The sequence below is a fragment of the Pyxicephalus adspersus genome, chromosome 3 (genome assembly GCF_032062135.1).
Source record: "Pyxicephalus adspersus chromosome 3, UCB_Pads_2.0, whole genome shotgun sequence".
Classification (NCBI taxonomy): domain Eukaryota; kingdom Metazoa; phylum Chordata; class Amphibia; order Anura; family Pyxicephalidae; genus Pyxicephalus; species Pyxicephalus adspersus.
In genome coordinates, this window is record NC_092860.1 from 65,917,945 (window position 1) to 65,943,384 (window position 25,440).

The 25,440-nt window shown below is 34.3% G+C and overlaps 2 protein-coding genes across 3 annotated transcripts in view; one reads left to right on the forward strand and one right to left on the reverse strand.

Moving 5' to 3' along the window:
• Positions 1 to 12,376, forward strand: part of ONECUT3 (one cut homeobox 3) — a 55,878-nt gene extending 43,502 nt beyond the window's left edge. The window contains exon 2 of the mRNA XM_072404988.1: positions 12,084 to 12,376. Coding sequence (XP_072261089.1) covers positions 12,084 to 12,376 — 293 coding nt within the window. The remainder of the gene's footprint in view (positions 1 to 12,083) is intronic.
• Positions 12,377 to 21,381: 9,005 nt separating this feature from the next.
• The window catches only part of ATP8B3 (ATPase phospholipid transporting 8B3), a 119,516-nt gene continuing 115,457 nt past the window's right edge, over positions 21,382 to 25,440 (reverse strand). For both annotated transcript variants that reach the window (XM_072404989.1, XM_072404990.1), the window contains 2 exons: positions 24,571 to 24,698; positions 21,382 to 22,899 (listed from right to left, as the gene is read on the reverse strand). In XM_072404989.1, the coding sequence (XP_072261090.1) occupies positions 22,702 to 22,899; positions 24,571 to 24,698 (326 nt within the window). In that variant the 3' untranslated portion in view covers positions 21,382 to 22,701. The remainder of the gene's footprint in view (positions 22,900 to 24,570; positions 24,699 to 25,440) is intronic.

The window sequence follows — 25,440 nt, forward strand, 5'->3', positions numbered from 1 at the left end:
TTTGCGGGGGGGGGCTTATTTTTCATTTTTACCTAAAAAGGGGGGGCTGTCTTATTTGATGGCCCTGCCTTATCATCGGGGAAACACGGTAGTAGAACTGTGGATACAGATTACAGTAGCACATATAATTACCTGCACAAAGTCACACACATATTTATATGGACACTGGACAGGGCACAAAACAGTACCCATTCCCGGTACAATAGGTATAAATACAACAATAAATCATAATCAGTTTGCAGATTGTAGTATAAATAGTACATACCATACTCAACGCAGTGGACTTAGAACAAAGTAGAACACACTCTGCCCAGAAGAACAGTGGACACAGCAACACACACCTCAGTTAGTACAAAACAGAATATATAACATTTCAAGATATGTGATTTTGGGTACCATATGGTTCAGGTAAGGCTTCTTTTATCCAATCAATTCTCCTAGATGCTCTCCCTGCTTTCAAAATTAGGTATAATAATGTTCCCAGGATAAAGTGCACATTATATTTTGCAATGCCTACTGCACAACTGGATTAACTGCTGAAGAGGCATGTACATGTCTGTTTAAAACCTTTTGGTATCATGTGTTTGCCATCCTGTTTGCTGCAGGATACTGTGTTGTTCTTCGTAGCTGACTAGCAAACCAAAAAGAATGTATGTCATTGCTGTCTCTATTCGCATTTTTGCTTCCATCATTATGGTACTGTATAAGTGCATTTTTTGTATCTGGAGATATTTCTGGTTGTGTCAGTACAGTGTAAATTCTGTTTTTGTGCACTTTTCTGCTTGTGTCAGGACAATACTACTTTTGTCGTGCATTTCTAGCAGTGTCAGCACACTACAAATTGTGTCTTTGCACATGTTTTCAGAAGTTACATTAGTACAAAAAAACAAAACATTATGAAGCATTCTGCCTGCTCTGGTACATGAATAAGTCTGTATTGGGAGGATGTGACACCATTAGTTCTGACACCAGGTGAATTCCACACTAATTATGCCACTAAATAGGACACGGTTAAATGCAAGACAAAATCATTTCCCTATAAAGTTTGCAGGCTTTCTGGTTGCTTTCCTTAAAATTATCACATATTGATACTATGGCTGTTTAGTTGCTCCCTTGTTTGGTAGGACTGGCAAATTAGCCCAGGGCTGGCAAAAGTCCCTATTTCGGACATTAAGAGTTATCAAGTACAATATGGTTTAAAAATAAATTTATCCTGATTAAATCAGCTGGTATTTCCATGTGTTTACAGAATTAGGAAAGCACCAAATTTGGATCAAACCCATGCCAATTCAAAATCCAAATATTTTCCTATTCCAAAAAAAGTAAAACAATCTCTTTTATTTTGTTTACTGATCTGTACAAAATGGAGAGCAGATATTTTTGCTGAAATTGTTACAAGAAGTGGGGCTTGATGTATAAATGCAGCACTAAACAAATCTTACATTTGAATAAACACCCTTAACGTTTTAGATTTTTGAATAATCTGAAACCAATCGCTATTTTGTAGAATGTTTGTAGGCAATAGACACTAGAATACCTATTGAAGGAAAATAAAGTGTATTCTTGGTAACTGTATAATGCAGTATTCAGATTATTTAAGGCATTTGGTTATGTGCAGTTTAAATTCCATAAGGTATGGCTTATGGTCTCTGCTGTTTGTAAATAATAAAAGAGCATTGATTTTCTATTTAATGAGTAACTTTTGCTGTGCCATTCTGCAGTTGCAATAGCCTTCAGATTTATTGGTGTGGTTAAGGTTTGGCTTTACATTTACCTTTTTAACATACTGTTCATTCAGTCTTAAAGCAATGGTTATATCATGTAACATAACTATTCATTTCTGTGTGTCACGTTACAATTATTGTTTCTAAATTCTCATTCACAAACTGACACATATTGAACACAAATACATCAATGGCTGAGCTGCAATGGTCTGTGAAAACCTGAAGAATTCATCCAAGTGTGAAACATTGGGCCTGATTTATTAAACCTCCCAAGGCTGGAGAGGATACACTTTCAACAGTGAAGCTGGGTTTGCTGTATCACCGAGTTTCACTGATGAAAGTGTATCCTCTCCAGCCTTGGGAGGTTTAATTAATCAGGCCCATTGTCTTTATGCAGTAGATTCCTGTAACACAGACTGGTCAATACTGCTCTGTCTATTTCAGTAGAATGACAGGTCATGTGTCCACCAATATTCTGTAGGCAGCCTGTACTGGGGTAACAAAGCTCCTTGCAGTTATGTGTAGCACATAGTGTTGCTACTTATAACAGATAATAACTGGATTTGTAATGGCGTTTTGTGCACATAAATAAAGTAGGTAAATATTACTTGTGGTTATTGATGAATATATTTAAAGGGAAAATGTGTACCTGGGGTTAAGCTTTAGTTTTTTTTCACATTGTGTTTGATCAGTCGCAGTGTCACATTTTAAATATGTGCAAACATAATTATTAACTCATTTAATTGTGATTCCAGCTTTAGTTGGTCACCAAGTAGTGGTCAAAATATTTGATTCACCCAAACCATTTATTATATGATACATTATACTTTGCCGTAGCAAGGTGTAAGAGTGTAACAAATTAAATTTGGAAGCATAAACATGAGCGCTCAAATAAGGTAAAACCTTCCATTCAGCATAGGCAATTAATCAAAACTTTGATCGCCTTACTTATTTAAAGTAATCTTCATGCAAACACATCATCCAGGCATGGAAAGGTAATTGCAGAAATTGCAGAGATTGATTTAGCAGAAGGGGGACCCTTCTCTCCTTTAAACTTTTATTCAAGTATTTCTGTAGCTCACAATTACAAAAAAAATGCTCTGATCACACCACATTTTTATGTTATACACATTCTCTGGTAGGTTTATTTCTAGCTTGTCTTCTTTAAAATACTTAAATCTGTCTCAGCATTAGTTTCCTTATGATTGTATACATGTTATTAAACTATTTTATTGATGTGGGTGCTTTAGTGGAGTAAAGAAAATATGATGCACTTGCCAATAACTACCGTGTTTTCCCGAAAATAAGACCTACCCCGAAAATAAGACCTAGCACTTTTCCCCCAACCTGCCCTAATATAAGACCTACCCCGAAAATAAGACCTAGTAGAAAAAGAAAAGAAAAAAATACTCACCGAGCGGGAGACAGCGGGCGTACACACTCCGGAGCCGCACAAGCCGATGCTTGCCTTGTAGTTCCGGCTCCTGTCACAGGCGGAGTGATATTACATGCACTTCGCCTGTCAGAAGCCAGGAACTCGGCTCGCGTTTTCTGATAAGGTTTTTATCTGATAAATCTTTTTCTGATAAAGTTTTTTATTTTATTTTAACCAGCACAATTACGGTATAAAAATTAAAAAAAAAAAAAAAAAAATGTGAGCAATCATTGCCCCAGCCACATTTTGTGCTGATTTTAGGTTTGTAAGGACAAGCTGGCTGATTTAATACAGTAACAGTGCAAGAAGAGAAATGCTGAATTCAGTAACCAATACCGGTAGCAATGAATCAATGAAGAGTTTAATTTACAATTGGGTCACCATATAAAACTCTCAAATGCACAGAAAAATAAAAAAAATAAAAATGTGAGCAATCATTGCCCCGGCCACATCCACTGAGTGCTGATTTTACACAGATCCACAGATGCTGTACAGTGCACCTGTGGGTTACCGTATCTTTTCTGGTGCACTGTGCTGCATCTGTGGATCAGTGTTAAAGCACCTTAATACGTTAACCACTTCAAAATGTGCCTTTTTTTATGGCCATATTCATACATGAATATGGTAAGTGTTTTTTTTCATTAAAAAAAGTATATAAGACCTACCCTGAAAATAAGACCTAGTGTGTTTTTGGAAGCCCAAAAAAATATAAGACAGTGTCTTATTTTCGGGGAAACACGGTACCATTTGAGTTTCTTTTTTCAAAAATACCTGCATAGTGTCAATCACATGGACACTGGCCCAGCTATTTCCCAACTTGCTTTTAGCCTACTGGTCTAAGAAACTACGTAAATCTTCTCTTCATGTTAAGCTTTCTTGGTTGAACTTCAAGGCACTTTGCACTAGGTCTTTTGCCTTTGCCCAGTAGTTTGATCTGCTATGTCTGATGGTACTGATGGTACATAATCAATAACATTATACAACTGCTCAAAAAAACAAAAAAAACAAACAAAAACAAATTTTCTATCTTTATTTAGCTTTCTCTCAATCTCAGGCCATCCTTTCACATACCAAAACAAGCACCTGCACAAAATCCTAAAGCCACACTCCAGGCAGTATAAAAAACACACACAATATTGCAGTTCTGTATTCATTAATACATCCTTAAATGTATTTTTTATATATGCAAGCAGTGTAAGAACCTGAATTTGTCCTGGAAGTAACCACCTAAGTGATAAAAGAAATTGAAAAATGTAGTTGTACAAAATTGCAGCCAAGTCAATTTAACCCTGAAATGCAGGGTCACAATGTCATTGGAACACAGAGGTCAATAGAGCACATAAGGTCTGTGGAGCACAAGGTTACTGTAATACACATGGTCACTGATGTACAAAGGGTCACTGGAGTGTGGGAGTCACTGAAACACAAAGGACCATTGGCTCACAAGGGGTTACTGGAGTACAGAAATCACAAAGGAGCACACAGGATAACTGCAGCACAAGTTACACATTTTGTATGCTTACTGTGCCCCCTAGGAGGACTATGTTGAGTTAAAAAAAGTTTGGCATGACCCAGATGTATTTTGCAGCGTGGAGAAACTGTGTTGTGTGGCATATCTATGAAATTTTTTTTGATTAGATGGACAGAAAAAAAACTCCTTCGGCACACAAAACTATGATAGGAATTGTATATGTAAAATTACCACACTGTTTAGAATTCTGTGTCATGATATGCTCTGAACTGTAAACTTAAAAAGGTATTTGCTGTGCCTCAGAAACATGTGCGTAAACCTAAATGCTATGTGCTTTTGGATATGCCAAAAACAGCATGTGCTTTAGCATTAAACACATCCTTATCAGCAGCTGCTTTTTGCCCTCCTGCCATTTAGTAAAAAGACAGGCGCAAAAAAAATCCATAACTGGGAAGAACAGTAGGAACTAGGGGCTTTAGGAAGCTTTTTGCCCACAAAATCAAATCTATAAATGAAAAAAATCTTAAATACGTTGATAGATTTATCAGTGTTCCTATCATTTCTGTTAGACTGCTACATGTGCAAACAGGTTCTATATTTAAAAAGAGACAGACAATGTCCCTGCTCAATTGAAATAAATTGACCTGCCGCTTCTAAATTTTTCTCCTTTCATTTACATTGAGCTGTATGATCTTAGCACATCTTGCTGCCATGAATGAATTAACACCTGTTCCAATGCATTATCCTGGGCAGGCCAACGAGGATGGCTGATGAGCTGAAACCTGTGTCTTGTTAAAAATAAAACACCTGTCCTTTTTGCAATAAAGAACCTGTCTGCTTGACATTTTATACTATTTAAGTTTAGTTTTGCTTTATTGGTTTTACAACAGTTTTACCAGAGGTGGGGAAAATCTGCAACAGTAAGCCAGCCAGTAATACTAATCTATCTAGTGCTCCAGCCTTCCCCTACACTACAAAATAAGGGTTTTTTATTTCTCTCTGTTTTGCTTTGATGATTTGGATCATCTTCTTCATCTTCTCCAGCATAGGAGAGCAAATTCTGACTCAGTATACCTCATGCAGGGTAGTTGTCAAGGACCACACATGTATTTTCTATCATATGATCATGTTGGTGATGTTGAGAAGCACTTCCTAGGATTTTGCCTAGTGGTTGATTTGCTTAAAAACTACAATGGTAATGACGCATAATGCACTTTTGTAAATCAAGGCCATGGCCATAAGAAATGATGAAAGTATGATCAATGTGTAAATACAGCGTATAATACAGAAATATAGGAATATAATGTATCTTGATGACACCAGTAAATCTTTTTATGGGAAAGGTTGCAGGGGCTAATCTTTATTACAATATTCTGTCTAAAGTGAAAATACAGCCTTTTGTTCTTTCTCTCTATGTGATTTGAAATGGCTGAAGATCACTGGTGATCTGTATATGAAAGTAAACTAAAATTCTATTTCAGAAGCATTTGGCCTATCTTGCAGGCAAAACACGCCTTCCATTTCTATTTGCCAACTTGTAAATAGATATGTATGTAGATACACCTAATTTTCTGTCTGATGGACTATAAGGGTTATCCATCCCATTCCTTCTCATGTGGGCAGTCCTGGCCCTCACCTTTACGCTTTTAGTTTTCTGTCATGTCAGTCATTTGTTGTCTGGTCAGGAATGCCTTTGTTTCAGTGTCAGAGGCAGTGCTGTGATCTGACAAAGCCCCTGTTTGCTGAAGCCTACCGTTTGTATATCATGATTTTACTCCAACCTTACACTTAGTGAAGTCGTAAATCAGTTCAGTGAGTCATGGTAATACAGAGTTGTACTTCCAGTGCTAATGGAGGGCAGACACAATACAAACGAGATAAAGATTGTGATTATTAGGGCTGTCATCAGAGGAGAACTATAACAAAAGTTATTTAAAAACTGCTTGGGAGACTCAGCACAGGGATAGGTGTTATGGAACAAGTTTTAGGTTTGCCCAGAGTCAGTGGGCCTGATTTATAAAAGTTCTCCAAGGCTGGAGAAGATCCATTCCAGGTTTGGTGGATCACCCGGGTTTACTGATGAAAGTGTAATCTCTCCAGTCTTGGAGAGCTTTATTAAATCAGGCCCAGTGTGTCAACACTGAGGATTGTTCTGGTTTCACAAAATAGGAGAAAGTAAATGCCAGTGGATTAGGTGAAACTATTTTTACTTTGAGTATACAACTAGGTGCATGGAAAAATCAGGATCTTTCTAGCACATTATTGGGTATTACAAATAAACATAACTTTGCCATTCTGTTTAAAATCTATACTTTACAGATAAACAAAAAAAAGAACCTCTAATGAAAACGCCTACATTGCAGGCATTGTTACTGCAAAAGTTAGATGGGTGGAAAACACAGGGTACAACCAAGAGAGGGAGATTGTCTACCCTTTTATGTTAAGTAAAATTTTGAGTTTAGATCTACTTTAACCATTCTAATAAATGCAGACAACTGAAAGTTTTCAAAGACACATTTAGAATGGAATTTTGCTGCCCTCTGTTGGCTTCTTTTGGTGAGTCATAATACTGGGTATTTGTTGCAAATTAAAAAGGCTTTGTGATATGTCTTAGATGGAGGGGAGGATGTCATTCTCATCCTTAGTACTGGTATTGGTTATTGATGTTTTGGATGTCACCTACAGAAAAGCTGAAACAGTTCCTATCTCATTTAATAAATAAAAAATAATTGATCTGTCAGAGAAAAAACTTTTCTTTCTGACAAATTCTATTTGCTGCTTTATGACAGATCTAGTTTAATATATATTATTAATATTATTATTATTATTATTAATAATAATAATAATAATAATAAGCTGTATTTATAAAGTGTCAACATATTACCCAGCACTGTATATCGAGGCTCATTCACATCACAGGCAGGGTGTTTCAAGACAGTACCATTTTTTTTGTGCTCTATTTTTCTCTGCAACACAGACCAATAGTATCTATGTATTGTGATCTATAGCTAATACACTCTAATACAGTATACTGTTATGTGTTACTGTAACATGTGTTATATTGATGCAATGATGAGCATTATAACATATTGTGTAAAAAATCCCCACAGGATTAAAACTGAACTCCTGGTTAATTTTCAGTATTGCACAGTCTGCAAGCCGTTTCCCGTATTTTTACTGCTTAGTCAGATTTCTGTGTGCACTTTATGTGTGAATAGGAAGCTGCAAGAAATCAGAGAGAACCTGTTTCATTTTGTGGCTGGAATGAAGGTTCAGCTCAGTCTGATACCTGCCCATGAAAACATTTGGATTTTTGCACAACTCCTCCTAACAGTCAACTTACTGAATGCAATATGAATAAATAGAGAAAAAAGAAAGAGATTTGAGGCATCAAATACACATAAACATACTATATCAGCTTCAGAATTTAAACCCTTTGGGGGTATTCTGTAAGGAGAGGTCACTATATACACCCAGGATTTTATTGTGTTTTATATATTTGAAATGACGTTTGTTTTTAACGTTTAATATTAATAAAATGTTGGTATTTTTGTAATAATTATGAACAGATTAAACATTAAAGGAGAATAATTTCCAGTTTAAGGAACACAACAGTAAGACAATCTAGAAAAAAACTGTGGGATTTATAATACCTATAGAAGATGTTGCTTATGGCAACCAATCACTGGTATTTTTGAGAAATAATTAAAAAGGAAAACTTTGTTTTGGTTGCTTTAATGTTTAAATGATTTAAAGTGTTCCCACCATATCCTTCCAGAAATTTAAATTTCTTAACCCTGTCTTACGTTCAAAGAACATTATTGGTGGACCTTTGTTCCACTGCTTTATTTTATATTCAGTGAACATTTTATATGTAATTTGCGGGGGTTAAATACATTGACTGTAAACATATTGTACAAAATATTTTCTCTTTCCAAACAATGATTATTTTCAATCTTTCTGCAGGGGGCTAGCAATTAGCTCTATATCTTTATGCATATAAACTGTGTTTTATATGCTATTATCTAGGGATGTCTTCCTCCAATTTTTCGTTGTGTTCTTTCCATAAAGTGTCTTTACTGTTTGTTCTCTTTTAAGAAATGTGTTATTGATTTTTTTAGCAAAAAGGTTGACTGGAAGAGAGGACATGAAAAGGATGAGTGAAGAACACTCTATTAAATCTTAAGCTTGTCTGCACTTGATGAGTTATGTCATAGACCAGAAACTACCAATATTAGAAAATCTTGGAGAATTTGTAAATGGACCAGTCGCGTTGGATAGGAAAATCTATTTTCACACACATGTATAACTATGCCTACCAGTTAGTCAATACAATGGATCTTTAGGACACCACCACAAATGCATTGCAGGCAAAATCTTTGCCATCATTGGAAAATTAGACTCTGGAAAAAGAAAACTGAAAACGTGTTTGTGTTAAGGAGCAAAGCAAACTCAAGAAAAGAATTAAATTAGCCCAGGCTTTAATGTTTCAGGCTTATAAAAGTAGTTGAGTGATACAGCTGCCTAATTCCAGTATTACCCACCGCAGCAACTTTTTAAATGCATCTTCATTTGAGGTTATGGGAAACAAATGATACAGTTAATTTTTTAAACATAAACAAATGTCCATGAATGCAAAAGGTATGCATATTTATGTCATGGTTATAGTGATGGTTATAGTGATAACATTAAAGCAGCGGAGATTTTAAGAGACAGAGACAGCTTAAAAATGTTAAAGAATTATTCTTTTATTTTTTATTCAAACTTAGCGGTTGAAAAAAATCACATACACCATATTACATTGTCAAAAATGTCAACTGCAGTTTTATCACTATCAGTTATTTTAGACAAAGAAAGGCATTTGGCATTTTCTCCTTAATTTGTTTTTGCACAAAACAGACAGATCACCTTTTCTATTTTTTCACAAAGAATTACTGAATAACTGTTATATAAATATTATTCTTGTCATTGTTTAACAGAAGCTTCTCTTGTAATAAACCATCCACGTTTTTATCATTTTAGATATCAGCAAACAAAAATGCCCTTTAATGATCATTACCTAGTAGTATATAAATAGCAATTCCATGCATTAAAAAGTAGTTGATCATCTGTATAAATCATTGAAATGTTCTCTCTTAAATACAGTTTAAATGTCGGCTTTCTAGATTCACCCTTCAAAAGAATTTATGCATTCCTAATTATCCAGTAGGTGAGCATCAGAATGTATTACTAATGCAATTTAAACCTAAATCTTTCTAGGCCTTTTAACATAAATTCTAAGCAAGAACAACTAGCATCAGTGTCTATAAGTGCACAAACAGATCTGTATTTCACCTTCACATTTTACCAGTAATTTGTAGAAATGTGATCTTAACAGACCTTCTAGAAGTTGAAATAAAGTATAATATATAATGTATTTTAAAAATGGCCAGTCACAGCTGTTACATGTAAATCATGTTTTTGTGTATTTTGCATTCAAGTATAGACTTTAGTGGTTAAACCAACCACTTTGAGACAGCAGGTCATTTTTGAGAGCAGTTGGCAAGTCATTGTAGCAAAAATCTTGCACTTAACTGAAATGTGTTGAAAATTGCTGGTTATATTACAGACAAATGGAATTGGAATCTTGCCAACATTTAAAAACATGAAAGAAAAAGGTTTTGTGAATATAATAATGATTTGTTGATTCTGGGGAAGAAGTCATCAGGTCATCTTTATACTGTCTTTAGATATCACCACAGGTGGTATTATTTTTCGAGAGATGCAGTCAATTACGTCTATAATACTGAGATGCAGCACTCCTTCTCACTGGCTTGCATTATCAAGTACACATATCAAAACACAATCTTAAAATGGCGAAAGAGACTAAAATACTATTAACAGATAAGTCAGAATGGTCGGAAATAGGCTTTAAAGTCTATCCCCATTGTCATTTATTTTGAATGGCATCTTTGTCTTTCTGGTTTATTTTTATGTTTAAAAGACAAAATCTCTCAATCTCTTTGGTTTAATGTGGGGGACCTAAAGGCCTCCAGCAAACACTCACCCCTCTCTAACTTATGATAAAGGTAAAATACCAGTAAAAAAAGACCAGAGAAGAATAACAGCAGGTGCCTAATGCCTAACACAATCTAGTTCAAAGCAAGGGAAAGGTGTAGTAAAAATACGTATCACAGTGTCATGTAAGGAGTCTGCTCTATAGTCCTCAGGGATACCCTGCAGCTCTATGTTAGTTGGGCAAGATTTGTTCTCAAGGGCCACTGAAGCTGGCGTTATATTGACTTACATCTAACAAAAACATATACTTCCAAATTTCCTCTGTCCTATTTTCTGCCCAGTTCATAATGGTTTTTTTTGCTATCTTGGTATGTCTGTATTGAGGTTTCTGGGGGAAGCTGTGAGATCTCAGAGGGAATCTGTGCCATGTCTGAATCACACCTGCATAGCACTTATTTCTTATTCTCGAAAGGTAGAAAAGAAGAAATCTAGCCCCTTTGCAATGCACTTCTGCACCAAGTGAATGGATTCAATTGCACATTGAATAATATGACATGTTTCCACCATTTTTAAAGGAAACTAATAAACGGAATAATACGTTTAGGGTAAAAGCAAAATAGTCGTAAAAATTATTATATAGAGAAGCAAACTGTAACTGTAAAAAAATAGTATCTGTTCATCCTTATACTTGCAGTCCATGGCTCTGAACCTACAGTAAGAAGGTCTACATATCCCTTAAGGTTTAGTTTTGCTCTGCATCACATGAGCTGTGATAATCAGCAGATGTATGCATGCAAGCACAACATCCCAGATTCTGCTGTAAGTATAACTGGTTGAAACAGTGATTGATTTTCTTTATATGTTGCTGTAGGAAGACAGATAGAGGAAGAACTAGGTTGTGCAGCATCAGCAAAATGCAGAAACAATGAATGATCATCAAACAACCACATTTTTTCTATGAAGAGTGTTTGCCTATATTAATGTATTGTATATATACATGTATATATAAATGTTCTAAACATTTATTACTCTAGTTTACTCCAGGTTAATATAACTCTATTATATTTCAAGAAAAAACGTAAAACATTTTGAAAGAAAGCATACAAAAAGCATAATTAGGAAATCTAAACTGAGGAAATCTATATACGAAGGCTAGTTTTCTAAACACTATTCAGCTGTGCTGGCATAAATATGTGGTGGCTCTGTAGAATCAGTGTTTATTGCACATAAAGGGAAGATTGCTCACAAATATGTGCTAAAAAGTGAGCATAGGTCACTACTGGTGAAAGAAACACAAAACTTTGTACCATCAAAGTTCTAGATAGTCTTATTTTAATTTCTCAATTTAGGTTAGTAAAAAAAGAACTGCTTACTTGTCTTTTTAAAAGTTACAAGATATAAAATACATATTTTTGATATACTCTCACTTGTCTTTATTTCTCCTCTTTTCTGTCAGCTTGTAAACGTAAAGAACAAGAACAACAGAAGGATCGCAACCTGCAGCCAAAAAAACAGCGCCTAGTTTTTACAGATCTCCAACGGCGTACCTTGATTGCTATCTTCAAAGAAAACAAGCGTCCGTCAAAAGAAATGCAAATAACAATTTCCCAGCAGCTGGGCCTGGAGCTCAACACTGTCAGTAACTTCTTCATGAATGCACGCCGGCGGTGCATGAATCGATGGCAAGAAGAGCCAGGGGTCAATGCTGCAATGCCTTCTGTTTCCTCTAGCACTTTCTCCAAAGCATGAGCTATTGAGCTGTTTCCAAAACTTTATGACCACAAAAAAACCCACAAAACATGACCCATAAAATATTAAACAGACTAACACTAAAACTAGTTATGGTTAAGTACCAATGATCTTCTAAACACTAAATTTCAGATGTAATAATAATTGAAGACCAAATAACATACTACAGTTTTACAGTTATTTGTGTTTTATAATACCAGAAAACATCCACACATAATGAGGGTAAGTAGATTTCAATGAAGGAAAATGTAAAAAAGAATATGTGTGGAATTCTATAACTATTAAACAGCAATCAACACAAAACCAAAGCAAAGAAGGGTAAAAACCAAATTAATTGTGTATAATACTCCTTATAAACTTGGCCATCAGTTATGTAAAATTTAGGATGGGGAAGATAGTGGGGGAACACTATTACATGGGAACAATGACAGCTATTGTACAAGCACATTATCATACATTGAATGAATAACGCATCAATGATAATAATACACACAATATATGGAGAAATATAAGTGTTCATGGATATTTTCTGTTCCACCTATCCCATAAAGCAAACAAATGTAATGCAATGAAAAAAAATCTGAAGCTGAACATTCAGAAAATAGTGGATTTTAGTGCAAGATGAAGGTAAAATTCTGTGCCAATAACAACTGCCTTAAAGCTTTCCATGGAAGATGGTGATACCAAAGAAATGATTATGTTCTTCTTGGTCTTGTTATGTGCACCCATTTAATGACTCCTCACTTTTTCAGTTTTATTTAGAACTGTAGAGTTCTAATGCACTCTTCAGCTCCGGTTAAGACAATATGGATCTAATATCCTGCCCTGGTTGTAGAAGATGGAAGTCATTAACCCTTGCTACAATACTGGATTAGGGCCAACATTTCAAAATGAAAAAACTTAACCTAAAAAACAGACTCTATTGATGTTAAATGATGCGGGTAATAATATATATATATAAGGAAAAAAATCAATTATGTGTTTCCAGTGTGGCTTCTCTTCATTTTATGAATAGGTAGATTGTGTACTCAGCAAGTAGGCTCCTTGATGATAAAGTACATATAAAGAACTGTGAAATGAAGAAGACAAATAAAACATTTTAGTGATGGGTGGTGGAAGGGATGTTTTTTCCATGTATTAGTATAAATACTAAATTACAAACTACAATAATCAGGAGTAATAAAAATGTATTTTTTATTCTCCTTTATTCATCAAGGAAAAAGTGTATCCTTTTGAAGCTCCCTGAACTGTTTAAAGACATCAGTTTTGTTGATAAGAATGTCATATGGACAACAATAGAAATGATAATGTTTCTGCTTGGAGCAAGTCAACCTTTTGTGTGTAAGTTGCTCTAGGTATGAAAAAAGTGACACTGAAGACATTTCTAGTGAGAACCTCATTGATAAGGCTACCTCACTTGAGCTTTCACTTTGTGATTGAATGATCACACCTGATACCAAAGATTTTGTTCCCACTTGCCTGGTCTGTGCCGAAATGCACTTTTCTGAACTTTGTGTGCCATGTTTTAATTTTTGCTTTTCACATTGCCATCAGATTGTAATTTCATTTATCTTGTCTTTTTTAAATTGTTTTCTCTGTACTTGTCTTATAGCTGTAAATCAAAGTCATGAAAGGCTTCTGGGTTGAGCACAATGCTATGCACAGAGATTAGGATTGAGTTTTAGGGATGACAAATATAAAAGAAAACAGAACTCGGTCAATCCCAAAGATAATTTGTAAAAAATTTAATATTTTGCACACGTTAATCATGATAGAAATGCCCTCTTTATCTAATTGGGTGTTTTTAGTGAACATAGTGTTTGCTTAACTTACAAGTACTCACTATAGTTGATTATTACCAGTGTGGGACACTAAACACTAAAGTGTAGTAAAGGTTGCATAAATGTATGTAATGTATGTAAACCAGTTTTCATGCATTAAAGCTTTAGTGTATCAGCTTGCACTCATGTTCCCTGGAAATATAATATATAGGTGATGCCCCTGTGCTCTGCAGAAAATGTTTTTCTTGTATGAATTTATTTTCAAGTATATCCTTTCATTTTTGGCAGTTTCCGGGGCCTGAAAACATTTTTAAATTCAACAAAAAGCAGCAGAGCCCTAAAATATATATTGCTATGATCTCTTTTTTAGCAGGTTGATAACATGAACAGAGGTAAACAAAAAAATGTACTGTGTGAACAACAAACTGCCTTGCAGCTTGGTAGTTAATTCATGCAATATGCTAAAGCAAATAGAATTATTTTATCCAGTTTTACATAGAGATCCATATCATCTATTAGTTAAAAGAAAATAATATGTTTTGTTAATTCAGTCATTTACAAATTAAATTTCCAACTGCCTTTTCCTGTATTCACTGTAAGTAATAATTCTATACAGTTTATTGGTATGATATGGCTATCTGAAGGTAGCTAATTGCATAAGTATTCTAGAGAGTGTATATGTAAGTAAGCAGGCTAGGTGTTTTATGTGATAGCATAGGGTTACTATCTTATAGTTATAGTAAGTCAGGGTGAAAAAAAGACATAAGTGCATCAAGTACAACCACTAGGGAAATAAACATATCCCAGATATAAAACCCTATAAGACATAGTTGATCCAGAGGAAGGAAAAAAAAACCCTGGTAATTTTTGCTCCATCGGGGGAAAAACATTCCCTCCTGATTCCATGAGGCAATCAGATGTTCCCTGGATCAACACTCTGTTATTTTCAAGATTCAGTTTATTAAAATCACAATTGCAATACCAGACACTTCCACAGAGTTTTCCAGCTAGATGAGCTTCACTGATTCACTGATGAAAGTATATTCTCTCTAGCCTTAGGGAACATTAATAAATCAGAGCCTTTGTGTCGTTTTAACTTATGTCTCCTCACAAAGGATTCACTTTCATGTCCTAAAGACATAAAAGAAAGGAAATAGCACTCTCTCCAGTAGTTGAGGAACCCTGTCTCTGAAGTAGAAATTTGTATTTCCCTTCAATTTTACTTCCTTTTATAGGGTCTGATTTATGAATGCTCTGATTTATGAAAGCTGGAGAGGATAGATTTTTTTATCAGTGAATCTGTGCGATCCAGCAAACCTGGAATGGATTTCTTAAAAGTTTTTTGCTAATTGTTAGCAAATGTTTTCAATCCTGGACCAGATCTCCTCAAGGTTTGCTGGATCACACAGCTCCACTGTTGAAAGTGTATCCTCTCCAGTCTTGGAGAGCTTTAATAAATCAGGCCCAGAGTGAGGTACAAAATGCAATGCAAACCTTAAAAAAGCTATAACCCTTCCCCACTCTATCTGAAACTTGGAAAAGTTACATAGCATTTTATAACTTTCCTTTAATTTTTTAGTATGTGGATACAATAAACACTACCATTGTTATATTGGGCCTGATTTATCAAAGCTCCTCAGGACTAGAAAAGATACACTTTCATTAGTGAACCTGTGTGATCCAGCAAACCTTGAATGTATCTGGTCCAGGATTGAAAACATTTGCTAATAAAAAGCAAATCACTTTTAAGACATCCATTCCAGGTTTGATGGATCACCCAGGTTTACTGATGAAAGTATATCTTCTCCAGCCTTGGAGAGTTTCAATAAATCAGACCTATTCTGTGTGGAATTTGTGATCCTGCCTCTACATTTTGCTGAGTTTAACACAGCTCACCGTTCCTGGCTGTGGTATTTTAATTATGTAAAGTATATTGTCAGCATTCTATCCCCTCTGTTTCAGCCTTGGGCTATACACATGTTTTCAGGTTTTCAGGATTTATGCCTATGAAATGTAGGAGGCAGTAAAGGAACATAAAACGTGGATGGAAGGTTACTATGCAGCCTGAAATTAATCAAATCTGAAAGCTTTAGAAAAACCATTTAGACCAACAAATACCCATTGACATCAGAAGTTGGCAATAGTACCTCTTGTTTGTTGTATTTTAAACGCAAATGAGATTTTGTTGTAATTTTTTTTATGTAAGCTCTTTGAAAAGATCATACAAATTCTTCCTACAATAGAAGTATACTTATTATTATCAATAATATTATTATTAATAATATACAGTACTTAGATAGCGCAAACATATTACATGACATTGTACATTAAATACTCCATGATATACTGTAAACACAATTGATTATTTCCATTACTTACCACTTACAGAATAATTTTGTGGGGATTTACTAGCAGAGCGTTTTTTTTTTGTTTTGTTTGTCTGTCCCAGTAAATCTGCACTCGTCAATCAGATTATGGGAAAACTGAGTAAAAGTCTATGCAGAGCCACACACCTAGGGTAAATTGTGCACCTTTGGTAATTCTCTACCCTAACCTCATATACTTAGCAGCTTATAACAGAAAAAAGGAGACCATATACAACCTTCTCTTTCAGCACAGACCTTTCAAGCTTTTGACAATTTTCTCTGAAATACCTCAAATATTTAATGTATAGTTTATGTGAAGATACTTAGCTAGTTTTTGGAATTTGTGACTTGAAGCTTTTTACTGTTAAATTATATATTTTTTTCTTTGCCAAAATGTGTGGCATGATCTTTTTTGATGCATACAATGGGAGAAATATTGAATGTTTAAAGAAGGAAGTTGAAGGATGGTCCATGGTTTACATATTTAGACATTAATGCCATTTGAGCTCACTTTGTGAAAGATAGTTCATTATGTTTCCTTTCACAAGACAGAGGAGCAAATGCAATTTATTTTGTTCAGCTATTTCTGTCATCTTTTAGGACAGTATTTATAATATGTGTTATGTGTTTAAAATGTAATTTGAAAGAGTAGCAGTCAAAGAATAATGATGTTATAATTTTATGCATGACAATTGTACTCTTTTTAAGCTACAGTATTTTTTTCTGATTTTGAGGGTGGGTTGGGTAATAGTAGATGAAGTCTACCAGAGATATCTCTGCGCAAGTAGAGGTATTGCATGGAATGTAGCTTTCATATGGTTTATGGTAGACAATGTTCTTCTAAAAACATTTCATAAACTAAACTATTGCACTGTTAAGTATGTTAAATATCAGGATTTACCTGGCACAAAGCTAGAATTGCCCTAGAATTGTAAGTACACATCAAATATTCAAAGTGCAGACTAACCACTTGAATGATACCCCATTTTCCAATCAAATTGCACTCTGCAGCATGTACAGTAATGCCCAAACAAAGGTGAAAGAGAACGAAACTATATTAGAAAATCTATGGTAGGGACTTGCAATAATCAAACAATGACATCTTATATACTCTTAGTTGGGCCTTTTAGGTCCTAAAAAAAAACAAAAAAACAAAACCCAGTATAGATAAACACTTCAAAGTCCTTATTGGCTTATTTTGGGAATGATGATAAAACAACCCAAACAACTGGTCGTGTTCGCTGAAAAAAGAGAAATATATTTAGATTATAGTGACACACAGAAATAGGATCTGTACCAAGATAAGCCCTCAATTGTCATGCAATAGAGATCACTTTAAAATGATGTGAAGACATATAATGGATATTTGTGAGTTTTTAGGAGGACAGTCATAAAACATGGAAAGTCTTCCGCTCCCTAAGGAGACCCTTATAACACCTCTTGCACATTAGGTGAAACAAATACAAACAAAGTAGTTTACATCTGATATGTAAGATTGCATGTACAGAAATACCTTCTCTTTAATCACCTAAAACACTTCTCATGTGTCAGGAACTATTTGTGCTAGAATTCATGAAAGGCTTTACTGGCCACTTCCAGGACCTTGAAAGACACCAGGGCTGGTAAGGGAGAGCAGCTGTATTGCCTTATGACACACAGCCTCTAATAAGCCCTGAAAAAAAATAAAAAAATAGGGTGGAATAGGATGGAAAAAAGTACTGCAACACTAACACACACAAAAAATGTTTTTTAGTGATAACAAAGCCATCCAGTTGGCAAAAGGCTTCAGGTTCTTCCTGATTTAAACCAAAGATTTAAAAGTAGTGACAATCCCCTGCTATTCTAAAAGCAATCCTTAATCCTTTGGGAAAGTCTGAGGCCTCATGCACTTATTGGATGATTTGAATCTAAAATAAGCCGTAAAAAATCTGCATTTCTTCCAAAATCTATTGCACACACAGATTTTCAGTAGTCCTAAATTCTTTCAGAAAATATACTTCTTGGGCAACATAAAAAACGTTTGATAGGTAAATTCAATTTTTCATGTGCAGACCCAGGTTTAATAAAAATATGAACATTAATAATTGTGTTTTATATATTAATTGACATTGTATTATATAATATGTGGAGATGTCTATGAAAACATATACCTGCTAGGAGGCAATAGTTAAAGAAGGTTCAACTGAGCCATTTCACAGTCTCATCTTGTAGCAGTAAAATAAAGAGTGGACACAGTGGTCAGATATGCCTGCATCCAATAAAATGTAGTAAAAAAAACACAACTATTACAAATATTTTTTATTTCATTGAACTTGTTCTCAGACCTGTCTCGTTTCTGTGTAATTTGGGGTATTTAAGGTTAAAATGGTCTTTTCAGCTCCTATAAGAAAAAACAAACCATGCTTCTATTTGTGCCAAAAAGGTCCTTGTGTGTTAATTTTATGTGATTATCATATGCACTAATGGAACATGAAACTCTATTACATCTTACAAATGCTTCCTAAACATGTCATTTTAAAAATAAACTAAAAGTAAACAATAACACATTTTTCTCAGTTTTACAGTCGATTTTTAAAGCAAGATTGTGAAAAACTGAACACTAAAACTCATGTATTTAAATATACAGCTTTAGGTTTTTTAACCTAAACCTGGACAACCAGTGAAAATATAATGTAAAATGTACAGTTGTGGTATAGTTGTAAATTCCACCATCCAAAACTCATTCAACGAGGATCTATAGAATCCAGTTCAACCTATACACTGTTTTTTTTATTATCATATGTTGCTGGACTATTCATATATAAGCATCATAATACCCACAAATTTGTTTTGTCATTTACCGCATTAGAATCACTGATTGTTGGCAGACACCGCCTAATGTCAGATAATATAGTTTTAGATTACTTCTACCTGAATGTGTTGCTGCAAATCCCAAATCCCTTTCCGTGTTTCTATGTAGATATCTGGTTTCTAAAAGACAGTATCTGTGAATGGCTAGGAATGCCCTAGTAGCCCTCATGGTTTAGGATTTACACATAGTGACAAGAGTTAGGTTACATGGGTATCAGGCATTGTATTGTGGCCTCATATCCAGATATTTGTTTTTTAAGAGGGCCATAGTGGTGTGATTGCCATATTACAGGTCCAGGTAAATCACATATTTAGTGTAAATGTTCAAATGGTAATCAGATTCTCTTCGGTTGCTTACATGTTTACAAATGTCTCTTAACTCCACCTAATGAAAGCTTTTTGACCTCTACCCCACAGAAAAAGAAACATACTTGTAGAGTCAGTGCAGAATCATACATCAACATTCTATTATCTCCCTTGATAGATAACTGTAAAGGTGAAGTGGTTCATTCAGGACAATACACAAGTATTTTTTTTTTGCCAAACTGCATTTAGGCATTGCAGCATTCAAATAATGGCAACAAATCACACCATAAATTGTGCAAAAACTGGCAAAGTTTGGCCAGGAATTAGCAAAGTGAAAACCAATAAATTAGTAAAATTTTTTCAGATCCACTGTTAAATCAACATGCAATAAATCTACAGAAATAAATCAAATGAACAGTGAATTACATACAGCCCAAATAAACATAAATTGAGTGGACTTTCTGACTTAAGCACATTTTCCTCAAAAGCAGCTCACTAATGTAATTCACTTTTTAACTGATGCAACATTCTACTATCTCACTTGATAAATACCTGTAAAAAGTGCAGTGGTTCATTCAAGACAATACACAAGTATTTTTTGACAAATAAGTTTACTGCATTTAGACATCGCAGCATTCAAATAATTTGAATTATCAAAGAATTAGCAAAGTGAAAATCAATAAATTTGTAAATACTTTTTCAGATCAACTGTTGAATCAACATACAAAAAATCTACAGGAATAAATCGCCCAATGATTCTCATGATTTTATTTATTAGCATGCCAAATTACCTACTGTTTTATCAGAACATCTTTAAAATAACAAAAATAAATAGATTTATTGTGAGAGGATGGAATAATGCCCCAAATTTTTATTAAATGTAAAAATATTCTCAAGCATCATAAATACCACAATCATAAAAAAAATATAATTTAATTAACTTTTAATTATGATAATTTTTAAAATTATTAACATTTTTTCCGCAGAATCTTCTGTTTACTATGGTCATTTATAATCATGAAACAAAAAGAATATTAATGAAAAGTTCTTAAAAAATCATGCTTATCACCTACTATGTTTTGGAGATTGTAGGTCACTTCACATTACACAAAGCTAATGGCAAAATATGAAAAATAGTGTACTATATGGAAAAATATGGGAAAAAATATGGAAAATAATGTTCCCTTATAAATTCAGATAGTAGAATTCATCATTTTATGCACTAGGTTCAATAGAAATATATTGCTTTTTGCATATTAAAACTGAGATTTTTATTGCCATGGAGATTGTTTCTTGGGGCTTACAATTAAAGAATTAGGAAAAAATCAAATTGAGAATAAACAATATCCCTAGCTTGAACACAAACCTAAGGTTTAACATGATCTGTTTTCAGTCTTCCCTTCAAATATCATTTCATCAGATTTTAACAGTATATTGTCCTTTTTATAAGGTATTGGTTTTAAAACACCAAGTAAAAGAAAAATAACATAGTATAATGATACATGCTGCAAGTTCAGATTGCATCACAGAAATGCCCTATTTACCTTTATCCTTTATTGTTAACCCTTATCCTTATCTCTAGTACAGGTGTACTGTTGATCCAAACTGGGGGTGTTCTTTTATGTCAACACACAAGGTTAAATGTGTCTATAATGTGCACTCCTAGAGCACATACACTTTAAAATTTGTGTGAAATAAAAAAAAAAAAAAAAAGCATTTTTGATTTCCTTCAAGTCCTGAAATGTGAACATTGAATCTCACTAGCATTGCTAGTGCAGCAACATTTTACAGCATAAGATACCAGGAAAGCTTTTTGTTTTGTGACAGTTTTGTGTCAATTGTGTTCAGAAACAACAGTATTGATGTAAGCTAGATTTTTGTGTCGCAATGTTGTTTCAATTTCACTGGAAAAAAAGCAAAATGTCCTAAATGTTTGGCACTTTACCCAAGATGGTACCATGTGTATGTCTAGTCTGCGGTTTCATATACTTGCTTTAATGGGCAATCATGGTGGATTACCACTCTACCTTCATGCTCCAGGCCAACTCCCATTGTTTAACGTTTCTAAACTCAAATGCCTCTTAAATGTGATCATCTCTACTCTTTTCAAGTGTATTGTATGTTTCTGCAATTTATGTTCAGTAAATTATTTTCTAACCATACAAATAGTGTTTGTTGTATTTTTTCATCACTTGCACATAATAGATTGTTAATGAAACTTTGGAAAATGACTAGAAACCAATAATGATCTTCAAGAGGGAGTACAATGATCTGTGTTTGTGTGTGTTGTTATCTGGGTGCAAGCATGTGTGTAGGTAATTATATATGAGTTTCCACAAAAGACTAAATTAAGTTGGACTTTACAAAGCTGGTCACCAGGACTTATCCTAATCCTTAACCTAACCTATTACATATCTATGAATAATTGGTCTCATATTTTATTAACTAGATATTTGAAATAAAAAAAAAAAACCCACAATAATCACAGGTTTTATGTTGACTGAATGAAAAAAAAATACATAAAAGAAATGAAAATGCAGGTATATGCTAGAAAAAGTTTTAATGTGAGGGTACAGGAAAAGTAGTCATATCGGCTTCATCACAGTAATGGCTGCTGTATACCTTGAGTTTAATTCCCGCAGTTATGCTAAGCAAAAAAAGATATCTTCAGGCTTTTGGTAAACTGGTTTATAAATGGTTGTATAGGCAACTTAATATCAGGTTTTTGCAGTAAATTATTACAAAAATGATACAGGAGTAAATGCAGCATGTTTTTTTTAAGAATTTTGAACAAGCTATAAAAAAAGTAAGAAAATAAAGTTAAAGTTTATAAATGTCACATAGTATTCAGTCATACAATGTATTAACTGATACAATTTTCATTTAGTTAGCGCCTAATGTACAATTATACATCACAAAACAAGTTGTTACACTGAATTACATTGGTTGAAAACAATATTAAACTTTGAAAAAACATGTGAAATGTTTATATTAGTGGCGGTTACTGATATGTTTATCTCACTCATTCTTGAGGAATAGCAACTTCTTGGGTTCCTTGATCTGAGTTACCCCTTTCATGTAGACCTTTTGTAATAATGTTGGCATATCCTTCCTTGTGTGAAAATGCATAGCTGGATCTGCGATGTAGGCTGCCTCGTTTGAAAGGAGTTGTCATTGCAATGGTTTTAATGCTTTGACTTCTTGCACCATATGATTGTCCCTATAGAGCAAAGAAGCACACAGTTTTATCCTACTCATCGACATACATTAGGATTAGGGATGAGGTTTACTACTACATTCGTTTTGTAGTGAACCACAGGATTTGTGAAGTTTGCAGTTTTACCTAAAAACTTTTCATGTTCGTCACCAGAAAAAAGTGCATCCTTCTGTGCATAGTTTTTCTATGCAAAGTTAGAAAAAAGGTGTTGGCTTGACATACAGTATAAGCACAGATGTTTTATGAGTAGCCTGGACATGATGGGGTGAGAAATATAAGTCGTGAAACATTAGATTCCTCTTATATCACTGATATGAGATTACTGTAGTAAAATTATAATGAAGAAAATAAAGGAAAGCAAAGCTACCTAGGAGCTTTTCATTAAGCTCTGCCGTCAGGCATTTCTTTGCACAAAAATCTTGACAGCACCTTGGTAACTGGACCAAAAACGGCACTTCAGTCGTGTGGGTTATTTGAACTGACAGAGTTTCCTCCGGGCTGGAGTCTCTTGAACAGCTGACAGATAAAGTGAGCTCTTGGGTGTCATCAACCTTAACATTAAGTATGTCAGTGCAAACAGCCCATGCCAAGCAGGCCACAAAACATCTTAGAGAATATTTTTTGATTCATTTATGAGTCATACTCATACTCAAACAACCTATGAATGACATTAGCCATTTAACTTCCAGCCTGAAATTTAAGTAAGCAAAATATCCATAAAAATCAGATTGCCATGCAATTAAAAAATATATTTACATCATAGGCATTTTGCACAGAGCCGCAAGTTTTTTCATTTTTCGACACTCACTGATCTTGAAACGGGGAGAAGGTGTTTATACTTATTCATAACATGAATGCTCAATATTGCTTCTCCCAACATATAAGACCTACTCTTCAATTACCCAATTCTGGTTAAAACACAAAGATTAACATAAAGAAGCTAATTCCCATGGGAACATAGCATTCTCTGACCATGCACCAATTTCATTCCTGGCAAAAGAAACTCAATGAGAACCTAATTAAGCAACCAATCATCCCAGAAGACATTAGGAAAGAACAACCTCAGCACTTTGAACTGGACATCTTTATTAACAGTGACCCTTTATAGTAAAGAAAACAGGCAAATAGTATGCATTGTAACATTCCAGAGTAAAAAAGGAATGACCAATGAAAATAACTAAAGCGCCATCATAAACACATAATAACCTCTCACAGGGCAGAGAGGGAACTAATAGAACTAGAAAAAAAAAATGTAGTCTCTAAATATTTAAAAGAACAAAGCAACATTATTTTATGTTGTTTTTTACAGATATAATAATAAATACCTTTTTACTGGCCAAAGCTCTCAGTAAACAAAATACATATTCATCTCACAAACGTAAGACAGTAGAGCAAGCAAATTCCACCATAACATGATATCTAGGCTAATTTTCTGTACCTACTATGCTGGCAAATTTGGTCAAGTTTGAAGATAGTCACTTTGCTATGAGGTTCCTGATCTGCATACCTCTTCCAGCTCAGTGACTTAGGAAGAGGTACAAAAGACAAAAGGTCAGCATGACATTGATTCTAACATTTTTTTCAGATAGAGACCAGCAATAGCAGTATATATATATTACTCATGATAGGTTTGACTTTAAAATACTTAGAAAATGCCAAAAAAATCATACTTACATGTGTTTGATTAGGATACATAATCTTGGTAGCAGAACTGATAATAAGTGAAGGAAGAATGCTTATTCCTACTGCCAGCAAAATTACAAGCCAGATATATCCATGTTTTAAAGTATTTCGTATTACATCTAGGTTGGAAAATTGCAAAATAAACAAGATATGTTAATTAAAAGAGGTACAAACAAAAAACTGCCCAGTTTCTTAGACGAAAAAAATCTAATCAAGAAGGAACATGTAATAAAAAATTTATTCACAGCATTGTATATATTGAGGTATATTTTTGTGCAAGAATTATTTGCTTAAACAGTACCCTTTAACAGAAATCAATTGCCAGTTTTGTAATAGGAGTAATTTCAATACATGCTAAACCTTGTCAGAACTTGGTTACCTCTTTACCACCAATATGATGTTAGTGTGCTGCTACCCTCGGTCAGCTTTTCAATTGCAAATTTTAAGAGCACCTTTAATAAAATTAGCTTGCTAATATAGTTACATAGTTACATAGTAGGATAGGTTTAAAAAAAACAGTCCATCAAGTTCAACCACTAGAGAAATAAACATATCCCAGATATAAAACTCTATAAGACATAGATGGTCCAGAGGAAGACAAACCCCCCCCCGGTACAATTTGCTTCAACAGGGAAAAGATATTCCTTCCTAATTCCATGAGGCAATCAGATGTTTCCTGGATTAACAGTCTAACTACTTCCCGAGGAAGCCGATTTCACATTTTCACAGACCTTACTTAACTTAACTTTTCACAGACCTTACTAACTTAAACTTATTTTCCTCCAGATGCAAAGAGTGCTCTCCTGTTCTTTGTAATGATCTCAAAGTGAATAATGGGGAAGTGAGTTCTCTGTATGGACC